Source organism: Callithrix jacchus, chromosome 15 (genome assembly GCF_049354715.1).
Source record: "Callithrix jacchus isolate 240 chromosome 15, calJac240_pri, whole genome shotgun sequence".
In the NCBI taxonomy this organism is placed as follows: Eukaryota; Metazoa; Chordata; class Mammalia; order Primates; family Cebidae; genus Callithrix; species Callithrix jacchus.
In genome coordinates, this window is record NC_133516.1 from 61,776,480 (window position 1) to 61,791,223 (window position 14,744).

At 42.7% G+C, this 14,744-nt stretch overlaps 1 protein-coding gene across 1 annotated transcript in view; it reads left to right on the forward strand.

The window, feature by feature from the left end:
* ITPR1 (inositol 1,4,5-trisphosphate receptor type 1) overlaps positions 1 to 14,744 on the forward strand; it is a 354,215-nt gene that overhangs the window by 144,513 nt on the left and 194,958 nt on the right. The window contains exons 7-12 of the mRNA XM_054245889.2: positions 2,314 to 2,472; positions 4,220 to 4,318; positions 5,458 to 5,541; positions 5,653 to 5,799; positions 9,863 to 9,958; positions 11,595 to 11,639. Coding sequence (XP_054101864.2) covers positions 2,314 to 2,472; positions 4,220 to 4,318; positions 5,458 to 5,541; positions 5,653 to 5,799; positions 9,863 to 9,958; positions 11,595 to 11,639 — 630 coding nt within the window. The remainder of the gene's footprint in view (positions 1 to 2,313; positions 2,473 to 4,219; positions 4,319 to 5,457; positions 5,542 to 5,652; positions 5,800 to 9,862; positions 9,959 to 11,594; positions 11,640 to 14,744) is intronic.

Consider the following 14,744-nt stretch of genomic DNA (forward strand, 5'->3'; position numbering starts at 1 on the left):
TAACTTGTAATACTTGAAAATTCTTCCTATTTGGTGAAAATTAGCTTCCCTATAACTTGTATCTGCTGGCCAAGAGCTGTTCCCCAGAGGTAATAAGAGCAATTCTGTATCTTGGGACTTTTTAAATAAAAAATATTTATCATTTTGATACATTTTATAGTTATCAAAAATACTTGATTGTTTTCATGTCTGGTCTCATGGGTTGCTTATCTTTTGTACCTTTAAATTTGGCATGGAAATAAAACACAATCCACAAAACAGCTAGTACAGGTTTCACTCAGAAGATTCCTGTGAGTCCATGCGAGTCTTATAGAAAACTGTGGAAGCCCAGAGCCACATGTGGCTTTCTTGATTTGCCCAGGCACAAAGGATAGCAGTAACCACCTGTTGAGCACCTAGTCCCATTTGGTGTTCTTCCTTCAATATTTTTCTTTTTGAAAGATTTTGCCTACTGTGTAAACATTACTCACTACAAAGGAGCCCTCCCCCTTTCTCTTGCTATGAGGTATGGAGCAGGGCTAATCAGAAAGATGAGAACACTAGTAAAAGATTGGCAAAAGCAACCTTTTGGTGTTAAATGGGTTATTTACATTAGGCCTTTTGAAATAGTGAAAGTAGCTTCCAAAATCTGCTTGAAGATTAGATCCTGCCAGTTCCACTTACCTCCTTCCTCCTCCTTAAGTTCCATCCACTTGAGAATGGACACAAGTGTCCAGGTGTGCCCCAAGTTAAATGGCAGCTTTATCACTAGGCCAGGCCAGTGCCCTGAAATTCAGAGTACAAAACTTCCTGATTTGGTTAGATTGGAGAATATGGCTTGACATGATAATGAAAGGTGCAGAGGCTAAGGATGTTAACTTTTAAATGCATTCCAGTTCAGGTTTTGTAACTCATTGTGAGATTTTGGGCAAGCAATCTTGCCCTGTGTCACTTTGCTCACGAGTAAAATGGAAATGATAATGGCATCTGCTTTCTAGGATGGTTGAGAGGTGCCTGTCCCACAATAAGCTGTGGATACACAGTAATTAATCTTAGTTATTATTCATTTCCCCAAGCCTGGATCTTGGGGCCTACCTGTAGGTAACTTTGGTTTATAAACCAACTGAGTCTGGCACCTGGATAGATGCATGCAGAATCAGGGACCACTCACCAGGGGAATAATTAAGGACTTGGGAAGATGTTGCCTTCTCCTTGTTTATTTTAGCTAGGGGTTATCAGGGCTTATGGATCAGACAGGATATTCTTCCACCCCCAGCAGCACTGTTTGGAGATTTGGAGGGCCTCCTAACACTTCTTCCAGCAGCTATATCTGTTAACATTTGAAAAGGGGGATATTAGCAGTTAGCAATGGAGTCTCATGCTGGTCTTACAGTTTCTCAAGGGATTGGGCATTCTTTCGTATTCCCGTCCACTTTTTCTTATAGCCTGTTGAATAGGGAAGCCTTAGCCAACTCTTTCTGGTCTAGACTATCAGACACATTATATCCCATCTAGGTCTTCAGTCTTTCTATACTCCTCATGTAATTATTACCCCAAAATCAAGAATAACGTACTTGGAAATTCAAGCCGTGTTCTTCCAAATGAATTGACAACCCTCAAAGGGGTTGCATTTTATTTAATTTAATTTTTTTAGAGACAGGGTCTTGCTCTGTCACCCAAACTGGAGTACAGTGGTGTGATTTCAGCCCGCTATAGCCTGCAACTCCTGGGCTCAGATGATCCTTTCACCTCAGCCTCCGGAGTAGCAGGGACTCCAGGTGTGCACCCTACACTTGGTTAATTTTGTAGAGACGAGGTCTCCATGTGTTGCCCAGGCTTGTCTTGAACTCCTGGGCTCAAGCAACCCTTCTGCCTCCACCTTGCAAAGTGCTAGGCTTATAGATGTGTGCCACTTCACTTGGCCCTGCGTTGTTTTTAAACTGTTGCCTGTGCTCAGAGTGGCCTTCCTCTGCTCCACCTATGCATCAGGGCTACAGTGCCCTTCCTTAGCCCATTCACACAGGGAGGCCCATCCCACTGACAGATGGCAGGGGCTGATGGCACAGTTGACCTGAGCAACATCCATCTTACCCAAGGCTATGTTGAAAAATAAAACATGATAGTTTTTCTTCTCTTCTGCCCTCTCATTCTGCTCCCTTTTTTCTTCTTCCTTTTCTAATCATCTGCAGCCTTAGGTGCTTTGTGAATCTCTAACTCTACCAGCAGCTCAGTGGTAGGAGGAATGTTTACTATATAGTTGATATGATTGAGAGAAGGAGTGGCAGGAGATTCAGATTTGCTGACATTCACTTTATTATCTTGGTGGGTTTTTAGCTCCTGCATTTGAAAAGTAATAAATACCTAACAGTGAATAAGAGGCTCCCCGCTCTGCTGGAGAAGAATGCCATGAGAGTCACATTGGATGAGGCTGGAAATGAAGGGTCCTGGTTTTATATTCAGCCATTCTATAAGCTGCGATCCATCGGAGACAGCGTAAGTGCAGACTGTCCGCCTAGAAAGTGTTCCGTGCCATGCCTTCAAGCGTGACTGTATATTAGAGTCAAGGAAGAGATGTTAAAAGTTGGAACCAGAAGCTTGTCCTGTATAAAGAGAAGGGAATTGCTATGGAAACTAATGTTTGGGAAACAGGGAACTGTGGAGAGAAGTGTGACCTAAATACAGTCACTGTGTTTTTCCTCCTCGACTTCTGAAAACATTGTATGAACAGCCCATTGCCTTAGGAACTTTACCACAAAACAGCTATCCCATATTCATGTCCTGGACAGGGTCCCTATAATTCTAGATCCATTATTGGAATAGAAATGTCTTTTCTGTTTTGGAAATAAAGTCAGTAAAGGATGGAGGATGGAAAAGAAATAACCATGGTAGGGAAGGAGAGTAGACTTTGAGAGAAGCCTCATTTGTTCCTGTGTCAAGAAGCAGCAGGCTCCCCACTGTGCTCAGCAATGCAGTGGGTCTGGAGCAGGGCCCACTCCTGAGGGTTCTCTAGTATATAAAGCCGTAGGAAGCCTTTTCAGGGAGACTTAGAGCAGTGCTGATATTTGTTGGCTGAATTAGCCATTACGTGGGCATATACCTAACAGTGACTATGATTAAATGCTATCAGCTATATTTTTGATCTTGTTATGATTCTAAAGTAGCTGCTCTTTATTGAAAAATGTACGTCAAACAGCATGAAATAGTCTCAAAATGCTCAACCAGCCTTAACCTTAAAACTGGGCTTTGACACAGTTGGTAAATAATTGATCCTTAACTGTGAACAGAAAGAAGAGCCCAGTAAAACTTAGGTTTCAGCAAAAGTGTTGGATTTATCGAATGAATTTATATTCATTTGGAGTTAGAGAAAATTCAATTGTATGTGCTCCTCAAATGTGATAAGCTGAAAATAGATGGTTTTGCACCTTAGGAAACCATCTTCTCTGTGAAATTATAAAAGACGTGTGCCTTGTTCTGACTTTCATTTTCAGCGCACCCTTTGCTCTCCTATCCTTAAAGGAATCAGTGTGGCCATGACTTAAGATGAGATGGGCTTGAATTTAAAATAGTATTTTACAAACAATAGGTGTAGACCCATTCCTGGGCCATGAAATCAATTTGGTGGTTGTGACTGTCATTTTTGAAAGTAGAATAGAACAGAAAGATCAGACTGTGTTACATGTAATAAGTATTGTTTCGGGGGGGTAACTTTTGTTTTTGTTATATATATAGTATATTATTATATATATTATAAATATACAATCAGGTATAAGGCTCTATATATCACTTGATCATAGGAAATGTCTTTCTGAATGTGGGTGACAGTAAAAATATGAAAGTAATTGATTTAGAAACATAAAATTATGGCTTTGTCCAAGATAAAGAGTTACCTTAGACTCTTGTTTTTTCTTAAATTTACTTAAAACTTACTGATATAGATAACTTAAACTGAACGTAATAAATATAAGTGTTTTATTTCCCCTGCTCTGGACTGGCTTTGACACATCTCTGTAAAATCAGTGACACTTGGGGAACAAAATTCAGGCTTAGCCTTGTAAACATGACCCCCTCTGTACAGGGTCAGGTTTTGAAGGATGCCTGGTATGTGCTGCATCTTTATACTTACTGGGGATCGGCCTTGCCTTCTTCAACAAAAACTCATATGTCTCCTAGAACTGCCCATTGGTCAGTCTGCAGTCTTTATCAGTTTTGTGCAAAGGTCTGTTGCTCCTTTCCTTTCCAGGTGGTCATAGGTGACAAGGTTGTTCTGAACCCCGTCAATGCTGGTCAGCCCCTCCATGCTAGCAGCCATCAACTGGTAGATAACCCAGGCTGCAATGAGGTAAGGATATCGAGTTAAGCCTGCGGGCATGGTTATCCTGCAGGAGCAGGTCTGGCTGGCGCCAGTGCATGTGCATGATGAGAGTGACTTCAGCAGTGACTTGGGGCAGGGTGCCCGTTCTGCAAATGAAGAAACAGGCCCAGGGTCAAGGCTGCCATGTAAGGTTATGCACCTCTGCGCAGTGGGCAGTAGATGGGGGCTGACATTCATTCTAATGCTCAGTTTGCCAAGCCTAGCTTCACTGAGGGATGGTTTTTTTAATTTGTGAAGCCAGAGATGACCCATTTTACTAATTTTTTTCTGGCCATAGGAGTACCTTTTTCTAATTTGTCTACCTGTATAGGGTGACTTTTTCTAACTGTTCATAAAGGAACACTGCAGATTATCAGCAGCCCTGCAAGGGTGATAGCTTCCTTTTGGCAGTACATCTACTTATCCTCAAAATTGGCAATTACAGGACACAAGGATGTTACTTACTTGTGACATAAATCTTTGTCTGATGGGTAAGGACACACTCTTAGTGGGATAGATGTGGATTCACATCCCATTTGCCATTCCTAGCTCTGTGATGGTAGGTTAGTTACCCAGTCTCTCTGCATAGCAGTTTCCTTATCTCTGAAATGGGGGTGGTGGTCAGACCTGTTTTTTAGGGTGTGGCCGAGAATTAAAGGAGATCGTGCATGTTAGCACCTAAGCCTAGTTCCTGGCATAGATTTAGTGCACAAACAATGGCTGCGTTGTTAACAATGATCATTAACAGTTTACAACATATACACTGGACTCATTTTTTCCTTTTATAGCTCATTCCATTTTATAAGTACTTTTTTTCATCAGGCCTTTACTTTCTGGCTACAGAACAAGAGACTTGGAGGAAAAGGAAAATATCATTCCAGAAAGGCAGAAGGGTTGGTTCCATTAGTCATGGTTGGAGTGTGCATAGTGATGGATGCAAATGAGCCATTTATTACCAAACTCTGCCAACAGGCCAGTTGAATTTGCAGGTGCTGTGATTTTAGTAGTGTCAATCTTCAGAGTTTTTAGCAAGTACAACCTTGCTTCCTAGGCTGAAGTGAGAAATTTGGGGGCAGGACGACATAGTTGTTGTGAGGGGTGCATGAAAAAATTAATCTGTTTTTCAGGTCAATTCCGTCAACTGCAATACAAGCTGGAAAATAGTCCTTTTCATGAAATGGAGTGATAACAAAGATGACATATTAAAGGGGGTGAGTTTGGTGCTTTATAGGCTGAGCATTACTTGGCCCTTCTTGGGGGCATCAATCTAATTATCTTTTAAAATTCTTTTTTCCTTAATTCTTTCTTGTGTTGACTTTCAGGGTGACGTGGTGAGGCTGTTCCATGCTGAACAGGAGAAATTTCTCACCTGTGACGAACACAGGAAGAAGCAGCATGTCTTCCTGAGAACCACAGGCCGGCAGTCGGCCACATCTGCCACTAGTTCAAAAGCCCTCTGGGAGGTGGAGGTGAGAGTGTGGTGGAGAAAGGGCTCATGGGTTTATAAAATATAAACCTATATATAGGCTTTCTCTATATAAATTCTACAAATATATATATATATATATGTATGTACGTATACACACACATACACGTGGTCATACACAGAATACATATGTGTACATATATAAGTCACAAACAGGTACTTAGACCCACCCTGTTCCAAAAATGGATTGGGGATGGCTTAATGAAGTAAGCGCATCATGACATATTATGGTGCTGGATATTTGTGCAGAGGGAGAAAATATGTACTTTGGAGCAAATTCAAAAATGAAATTAGAAATATCTTTCTCTGAGCCATCTAATCTCTTTTATTGTTTTCTTTCCCTTGCTCATTTCTCTCCCTCTGTCACAGCAATATTTAATCCAGTGTCTACCCAACATGATACATAGGTGATGCCACATTAGTGATGGGGCAGAATGAGAAGATATGTACCCAGATAACTGGAACACACAGGGGATGGCGAAGGTGATAAGAGGCATATTCCACGTGCCCTGGAGATTTAAGTGAGAGAGGGTGAATTTCTGGTTGGGTGAAAAATTAGGGAAGACTTCCTGAAGGAGATAGCATCTGATCTGGTACCTACAGGATAATCTATATTTCAGAAGGAAAAGATGAACGGAGTAGGTTACTTCACCTAAGAGAATGGTGTAGGATGTGGAAACATGAGGCAGAGTGGGATAAAACTCAGTAATTGTTTGGTGGAGGGCATGGGATACGCATGGAAAATTAAACAGAAACTGCTTTGGAGAGCAGAGCCTGAAGGGCCATATATCCACGCTGTAGGGAGTTGGTATTTAATTTGAGGGCTGGGGAGAAATATAGAAAATTGTTTGAGGAAGGGAGTAATATAATCAGTGTGCAACTTCAAGAAGATAGAATTCCTCAAAGGTTGTTGTTTCTTGCTAGTTTTTCTTCCTGCATTTCTTAGGAAGATGTTGGCTATTTCTTTCTCTCATTTTTTGAAACGGATTCTGGAAAGTTAAGTGCCCCTCAAAATAAAAAAGACAACACCATGTATTTTACATTTGTAGTAATGAGCCAGGGTTTACTTTCTATGTCTGTAGCTTATTCATCACCCCCAAATAAATCCTATGCTCATTAGCAGTCACTCCCTATTTCCCCTTCAATATCCACCCATTCTACCACCGTTGGTAGCTAATGTACTTCCTATCTCTATAGATTTGTCAGTGCTGCATGTTTCATATAAACAGAATCCTACCATAATTTGGTCCTTTATATGTGACTTCTTTCACCTAGGATGACATCTTAGTCCAATTTGGGCTGCTATAATAAAATATCATAAACTGGGAGGCTTATAAATATGAGAAATATATATTTCATATAGTTCTGGAGGCTGGAAATCTAGGATCAAGGCACTGGCAGAGTGTCTGGTGACGGTATTCTTCCTGGTTCATCTGCTGTGTCCTCACATGGCACAAAGAGGGGACTTTCTGGGGTGTCTTTTATAAGGGAGCTGTTCTTATCCATAAAGGCTTGCCCTGAGACCTAATCACCTCCCAAAGGTGAAGTATGATGTTAATGATCTCTAATACTATAACCTTAGGGGGTAGGTTTCAACCTGTGAGTTATGAGAGGACGTACACATTTAGACCAGATAACATGTTCAAAGTGTATTCATATTGCCACGTGTATCAGTACTTCATTTTTATTGCCAAATAATATTCCATTGTATGGATGTGCCATATTTTATTTATTCCTTTATCATTTAATAGCATTTGGATTGTTTTCACATTTTGACTCCTGTGAATAATACTGTCAAATATTCATATACAGTTTTCTGTGTGGATGTATGTTCTCAAGTCTCCTGGGAGCAGACTTGTGGGTCATGTACTAATTCTAATTTTTGACCTTTTGAGGAACTGCCAGACTGCCTTTCACAGTGGCTGCACCGTTTTATAGTCTCACCAGCAGTGTGTCAGGGTCCCAGTTTCTCCATGTAGCCTTCATTTTGAAGGATTTTTTGTTGGATATAGAATTCTAGGTAGATAGAATTTACTTTTTTTGAAGATTTTGATCCATTGTCTTTTGGCTTGCATTGTTTGTGATTATCTAATGGGTTAAAAAAAAACGTATTCCCCATTTATAGTGTGTCTACCATGCAGCCTCCCCTCATCTCAGCAGCTGTAAAAACTTACCTTTTTTATTTCTGGTTTACCTTAATCTGATTATGATATACCTAGGTGTGTGTGGGTGTCTGTCTATGTCTGTCTGTTTACTCTGCTAGAGTTCAATGAGTTTCTTGAAACTATGGGTATATATCAAAATGGGAAAACTTTGAGTCATTATATTTATGAGTGAAATATTTCTCCTGCCCTCACCAATCCACACAGACATATGCTGGATTATTTGATACTGTCTGACAGATCTTGAGTTCATGGGTCACATTTTTCTGATTCTTTGTCTAGTCCTTTATTTACTGAGCATTGTAATATAAGTTTGTTGAGTATTTGGAGTCTTGCTCCTTTAAAGAGGACTGAATTTTCTTTTGTTAGACACTGAAGAGACTTGTGGATCGCTTTGGTCCTTGGGAGACTTATTTTCAAGGTTTATTCAGTCAGGTATTGTGTAGCCTTAATTTTTGGGCTAGATTAGCCCCCACTTCCAAGATGGGACCACTTTGATATGTCTACTAATGCACAGGGTATTCCACATGGTTTCTCTGCTTTGGCTTTTCAGAATCAGGACCGCTCCCAGCCCTGTGTGAGCTCTGGGAATGTTGAGCTTTCAGACTCCTTGTTTTTCTTAATTTGGCTGCACAGGGTCTTGCCTTATACATGGGCAGTCTGATGTTCAGCCAGAAACTCAAAGGAGGCTCCTGTGCAGAGTAGCTCTATATGCATTAGTAGTCCATCCCCACAAATTCTAGCTGCCTCGGTCTCCCTGAACTTTGATCTGTCTCCGTAACTCCATGAGCTTAGTGCCCCCAGCTTGGATTCTTCCTTTCCGTGCTGCCATCCAAAGAGAACTCCCTGGGTAGAAAATCGGAGCAGGCCGGGCATGGTGGCTCATGCCTGTAATCCCAACACTTTGAAAGGCCAAAGTGGGTGGATCATGAGGTCAGGAGCTCAAGACCAGCCTGGCCACAATGGTGAAACCTCGTCTCTACTAAAAATACAAAGATTAGCCAGGTGTGGTGGTGCACACCTATACTCCCAGCTGCTCGGGAGGCTGAGGCAGAGAATTGCTTGAACTCCAGAGGTGGAGGTTGCAGTGAGCTGAGATTGTGCCACTGCACTCCAGCCTGAGTGACAGAGTGAGATTCCATCTCAAAAAAAAAAAAACAAAAATAGAAAAACAAAATCAGAGCAATGGCTGAGCTGGCCTTGTCAATTTCCCTGTTCTCAGAGATCACCATTGTGTACCACCAGTTGTCCAACATGTGAACACAGTTGTTTGGGATATTTTATAGAGTTTTCTAGTTGTCTATGGCAGTTTCTTCTATTCTCTGCAGTGTCTGATTCTTTATGGCATCAATTACCAGTGCTAGTTAACTCTATCTTTGCCAGAAGCTGATGTGACATTTATTTTTCTGATAACATTGGCCCAGGCACTGAGTTTCACATTTTAGAGCACAGGCGTGTGTGTGTGTGTGTGTATGTGTGTGTGTTCCAACACATGAGTATGTGTATAGGTTGCTTTGACAGTTCTCCATGAAGTTGGCTGTGCTTTTTGTAGGTAAGTTTTTTTTTTTTATTGGCTGTGCTTTTTGTAGATAAGTTTAAGAATCTGCTACTTCATTATGGCTGAGGCAAATAACCTGAAAACCATTGAAGTTTTTATCCCAACCATTGCATGTTAACCAGGAGACTCAATTCCTTCTTTGGAGAGACGTTGTTTACTTTTGAGTTTGGATATTACATGTGATACTGGCAATGGGTTTGTTGATGTTGCTGATTTTTTTTCCAGCTCATAAATATCACTCCTGAACTTGACATGTGATGCCTCCTGTTCAACATCTTCCTAGTGTACGTTGATGTTTCATTAACTCCTGTTCATTCTTCTTGCAGGTGGTCCAACATGACCCGTGTCGGGGTGGAGCAGGGTATTGGAACAGCCTTTTCCGTTTCAAGCACCTGGCCACAGGGCATTACTTGGCAGCAGAGGTAAGTAGCAGCCCCTGTGGTTTTCTCTTTCAAGTCTGACGTGCCTCACCACCTTTTCTCATTCCCTTGTATAGCCATCGTGCACTAAAGGCTTAAGGAAATACACTCAGTCACCTTGCTTTTCCTCCTGTTTTTCTGTTTTCTTTTGCTTCATTTTTCTAGAAGAGTCAAAAATGATTACCACATTTTAGTACGTGACAGGGGTGTTGATCAACATGTGGGGAGAAAATAAGTTAGAAGGTAATGCCAATGTAGGTTTTCAGTATTATTTTCCATTTTGCTCTTACATGCTGCCCTCCCCACGTTTTGTCTCCCAGCCCCACACCCAGCATGAGTGACTGAGGCTGCAGCAGAAACAGGGTATGTAGCGACAGAAGCACTAAGATGTATAAGGAATTAGACAATTGTATAAAGAAATTTGACTACTCAGAGCATTAGTGCAATAGACAGCAGCCTATCTTTTACTTGTAGGGACGTCAAAAATCACAGAAATTAACTTTACCTTAAATGTCTGTGAAGGGGCCAGGCACAGTGCCTCATAGCTATAATTCCATAACTTTGGGAGGCTGAGGAGTTTGAGATCAGCCTGGCCAAAATGGTGAAACCCTCTATCTACAAAAATTAGCCGGGTGTGGTGGTGTGCGCCTGTAGTCCCAGCTACCTGGGAGGCTGAAGGAGGAGAATTGCTTAAACATGGGAGGCGGAGGAGGTTCATTGAGCTGAGATCGCACCACTGCACTCTAGCTTGGGTGACAGTATGAGACTTCATCTCAAAAAAAAAAAAAAGTCTGTGAAGAGTTTTTGAGGAGACAAAAGTCTCAATGCTGAAAGACAAGAGGAATTTACCTTTTAATTTTGTATCAGGTGAAGGAGCCATTACTGTGTGACTGATGTTGAGTTTTACTTCGATCTGTTGGGAGATGTACGATGCATATTTCTATCAGATTCTAGTCGTGCATCAAAAGACCCCCACGGTTGTCTGGGACCACCCATGAGACCGCTGAGAGATGTCGAAGGTGATGGTGGGTGTCAGCACTGCTCCTGTGCCTGACTTGAGGAAGGCTGGCTCTGAGTGTTCTCAGCCCCTCACGGTGCCTAATACATGAGCTGATGATTGTGATATATTTAAGAACTGAAAATCAAGAAGTCTAAGTTCAAATTTCAGATAAAACCATAGAGAATTATGGACCCAGCTAATTAGCTGTGAGAGATGTTGATTTACGTGGTTTGTGGAAGACTAACAGTGGTGACATTATCTATTATGTTTTGAAGCTAATGTAGCTCTTGCTGGAGGCTTAAATTTTTTATTTTTAGCTAAAAGTAAGCAGGATTATCAGTGACTGTGTACTGATCTTTTATTCATCTCAGGCTTTTAACTATTGCTTTGCCAGTGAATCCATTGTCTTTCTCTGTCTACACTTGAGAGCCGTCTCTTGGTGACTGGTAGATGTTCCATATGTGCTGTACCTGTGTGACCTGTGTCATTGCCGTGGCATGCTGGTCTTGTGAACAGAGGGGACGGACAAGTTCTTAGCTGTTCAAGGATGTTTGCAGCCCTTGAAGTCTCCTGCAAGTGGGGCCCAGTCCTTAAGAAAGCAATGGATGTTTTAATTTCCTAATGATTCTTTTTCATCAGGTAGACCCTGACTTTGAGGAAGAATGCCTGGAGTTTCAGCCTTCAGTAAGTATGGACAAGAGCCTTCTTGTCTTCATCCGGTAGGGTGCGGCCAAATGATCTGGAGCTCCATTTAAGACACCGTCACTGTGGTCACTGAGTGCTGGGGAAGGAGAAGCGTTAGGCTCCCTTAAAACAGGATCATTTTCTGTGCTTCCCTTGAGAGGGATCGTAGTCCTTTGTGTGTTGATTGGTCCAGGGACTGTTGTTCATGATGGTATTTCTGTGTGTAGTAACGAGGTCTCTGCTTCCAAACTGGAGAAGTTCATGGCATCACTTGGAGGATTCCTAGGGTTGGAGACAGTGATGGCCCATACAGAAAATGGCCTTTTAAAACCAATTTTCTTATTGCTACTGACCTCAGTCCATGACTCACAGAGGTTTTTCAGGGAATAACTGTGTGAAGTGGATAGTGTTACTGAGGCTATGGCGGTAACACATGAAGAAGCATGGTGCCCTTGGCATGTGATTAGACGCTCAGCTGTCTAACGACCCGTACTTGATTTCTGCAAAGTCAGAAATAGGCCTTAGTGTAGAATGTGGTTTGGAATTTTAAGTGCAAATGGATCTTTCTCTAGAGACCATATCGCCAAGTAACACTGACAGGTAGACACTTTGGGCTTCGGGTGTCCACATTTACGGGTTGAAGAAGGCAGTGGTTGTGTTGTGTGGAGATTAGGGGTATAAGTGTAACAGTTTTCTTGTGGAGTACTTGATTCTGGTCTAGGATTTAAAAAAAAAAGATGCTTCTTGGTTTGACGTGTGTGTCTACATGATGATCTCAGTAGTGGGCTTGGAAGGTGGTTTTGAGGGTATTTCTTTTTTTTTTTTGGCAAGATTTTGAAAAAAAAATGGAGAGATTTTCTTAAGGCACCTTAATGAAGGGAATTGGATGGAGGGAATTCAAATTGTAATTGTCCTTGGAAAGTGTGAATTCTGCTGTCATGCCTATCCTTCTAGTTATATCTTGGTGAAATGTTGGCTTTGAAAGGCACTCTAGCTGAGGCCTTCCTGCTGTGGGTTTGTGGACTTGCTGGGGAGCTTCTCCTCCCCTTTCTGCTCCTTACTGGGGTACTCAAGGCTTACCTAACTTCTCTTCAACCTTGTCACCCCTATTTCCAGAGTTCATTTAGGAAGCTTTGTTTCCACAGTTAATATGGCTTCGAAAACACTGACGTAGTTTAACTCTGTCAGTCCACAAGGAACTCTGTTGTAAAACTTCTCTATGTCATGTTCATGTAGTTATTGTTTGAACACTCGGGCTGGCATGGGCATTGAGTTTCCTAAGAGAGTTCTTGTCCTTGCACCTTCTTTATTTCAAGGGAAGGAGCTGCTCTGTGTGGCTGATATCCACTGGTCTCCATGCTGCCGTCTGGTGACTTGGAAGTCTTACCTCTGAGATGAGGCAAGCCGCGGCTCCTTTCAGTGAGCACTGATGTCCAAGTGAACCTTGTGCTCTGGCTGGTAGAGGGCTGCTCTCGGCCTCCTGATACAGGAGGGAAGACTTGGATTTACAGTGCAGGAGGAAGAGCGTAGTTTAAATACCAGCTGTGCCATTTATGAGCTGTGTGACCTTGGACAAGTCACTTTTCCTCTATGAGCCTCAATTCCTTCATCTGTACAAGTGGCATTTTTCAAGTTCTCCAAGATCATTAGCATTTTTTGCATCCACCAGGTTGTCTGGGCTGCACAGCAGTACGTAAAAGGAGTGGGTTTTAGGACCTTCCTGGTACAGGGGAGGAAGCAGCCATTGAGAGTAGTCCTGATTTAGCCCACATCTCATGCTCCTTCAGAGTTCAGTGGTTTTTTGATGTTTTCCTGCTTCTTTGTGTCAGAGAGGCGGATGTGCCAGCGGTGTTGGGTGCAGTTGTATACTGCTTCGCTCTGGCTACTTTGATGTTGATTGGGGGTGGGCTGCATGCGGAGGAGGGGTGTTTGGAAAAGGGGGCTTACCCGGCACCCACACGGACAACAGCACAGATCTGCCTCTGTGGCAAGGTGTTAGTAGAGGGAGGACCCCACCCCCTATACTTTTCTTGGTTTAGAAATGTGGGTGGAAAACCTTGGGCTGTTTGAGTCTGGGAGAGGAGGCACCTCATTCTATGCTGATCGTTGGTTGGTTTCCCTAAGAACAGCTTCAGTGCCTGTGGTTTATGCCTTGGACCTCACTTGGCTTTGTTGTGCTTGTCCTTCTAAATTCAGGACCCTGAAGCCACTTGCTTGGTGCCAGAGGGAGAAAAAGGACCACCAGAGGCTCCTGCTCCTTTGCCAGGCTTCTGCACATGTGCCTTTCTTCCCACTAGGTGGCAAGCGCTGACTGCACACTGAAAGGATGTCGGGACGCTGCCTCTCGGTCACGTTTCCAGATGTAGTCGGCGTAATGCAATTGTGATTTTCCTCTCGACTCCCACAGGTCTCTGAAACTTAACTGCCAGCCTGTAGCTGAGCCCTGTGTCTCAAACCATATCCGGGTCAGAGTTTATTTTGAAAGCAGCACGTGGAGTGCTTTGCCAGGTGGTTAGGAGAGAACACGTGTTGCTCAAAGTTCTTACTCCTGAACTGAGGTTGTAGAGGTGCTCTGTTGCTCTCCAGGTAATTCTTCCTTTAGCGTAGATAGAATAAGGGTCTGGGGTTGATTCAGGTAAAAGGACAAGTGATTGCAGGAGAAAGTGTGAGAAAGGGAGGAGATACAGGTTTTGGGTATTAAAAGAACCTTTTTTAAAAACACACACACAGGTTGGGGGCTGCAGCTGAACTGACAGGCTTTCACCCTGTGCCCTGCATTTCAGGCTCCGTTGTGTTAGAGTCTCCTGGGCGCTGTCCTTTGCCTTTGATTTGATTTCTGTTTCTTGATTCCTTTGTCTTCCTGGTGAAGTCTTCTTCCTCCCCATCTGGAAAGGAGGCAGAGCTTCAGCCTAAGAAAAGCAGACTGTAGTGATAAAGAAAATGTGCTTCCCCAGTAGACGCAGGTGGATGCTGTCATCCTGCAAGGATGTTAGACGTGGAAAATCACCCAATGTAGAGTCGCTGGGCGGAGAGCACGCTGGCCAAGCCTTTCTGAGCCAGCTCCTTGTCTAAGCTGGCTCCTTGAGTCTCTGTAGGCAGATGGGC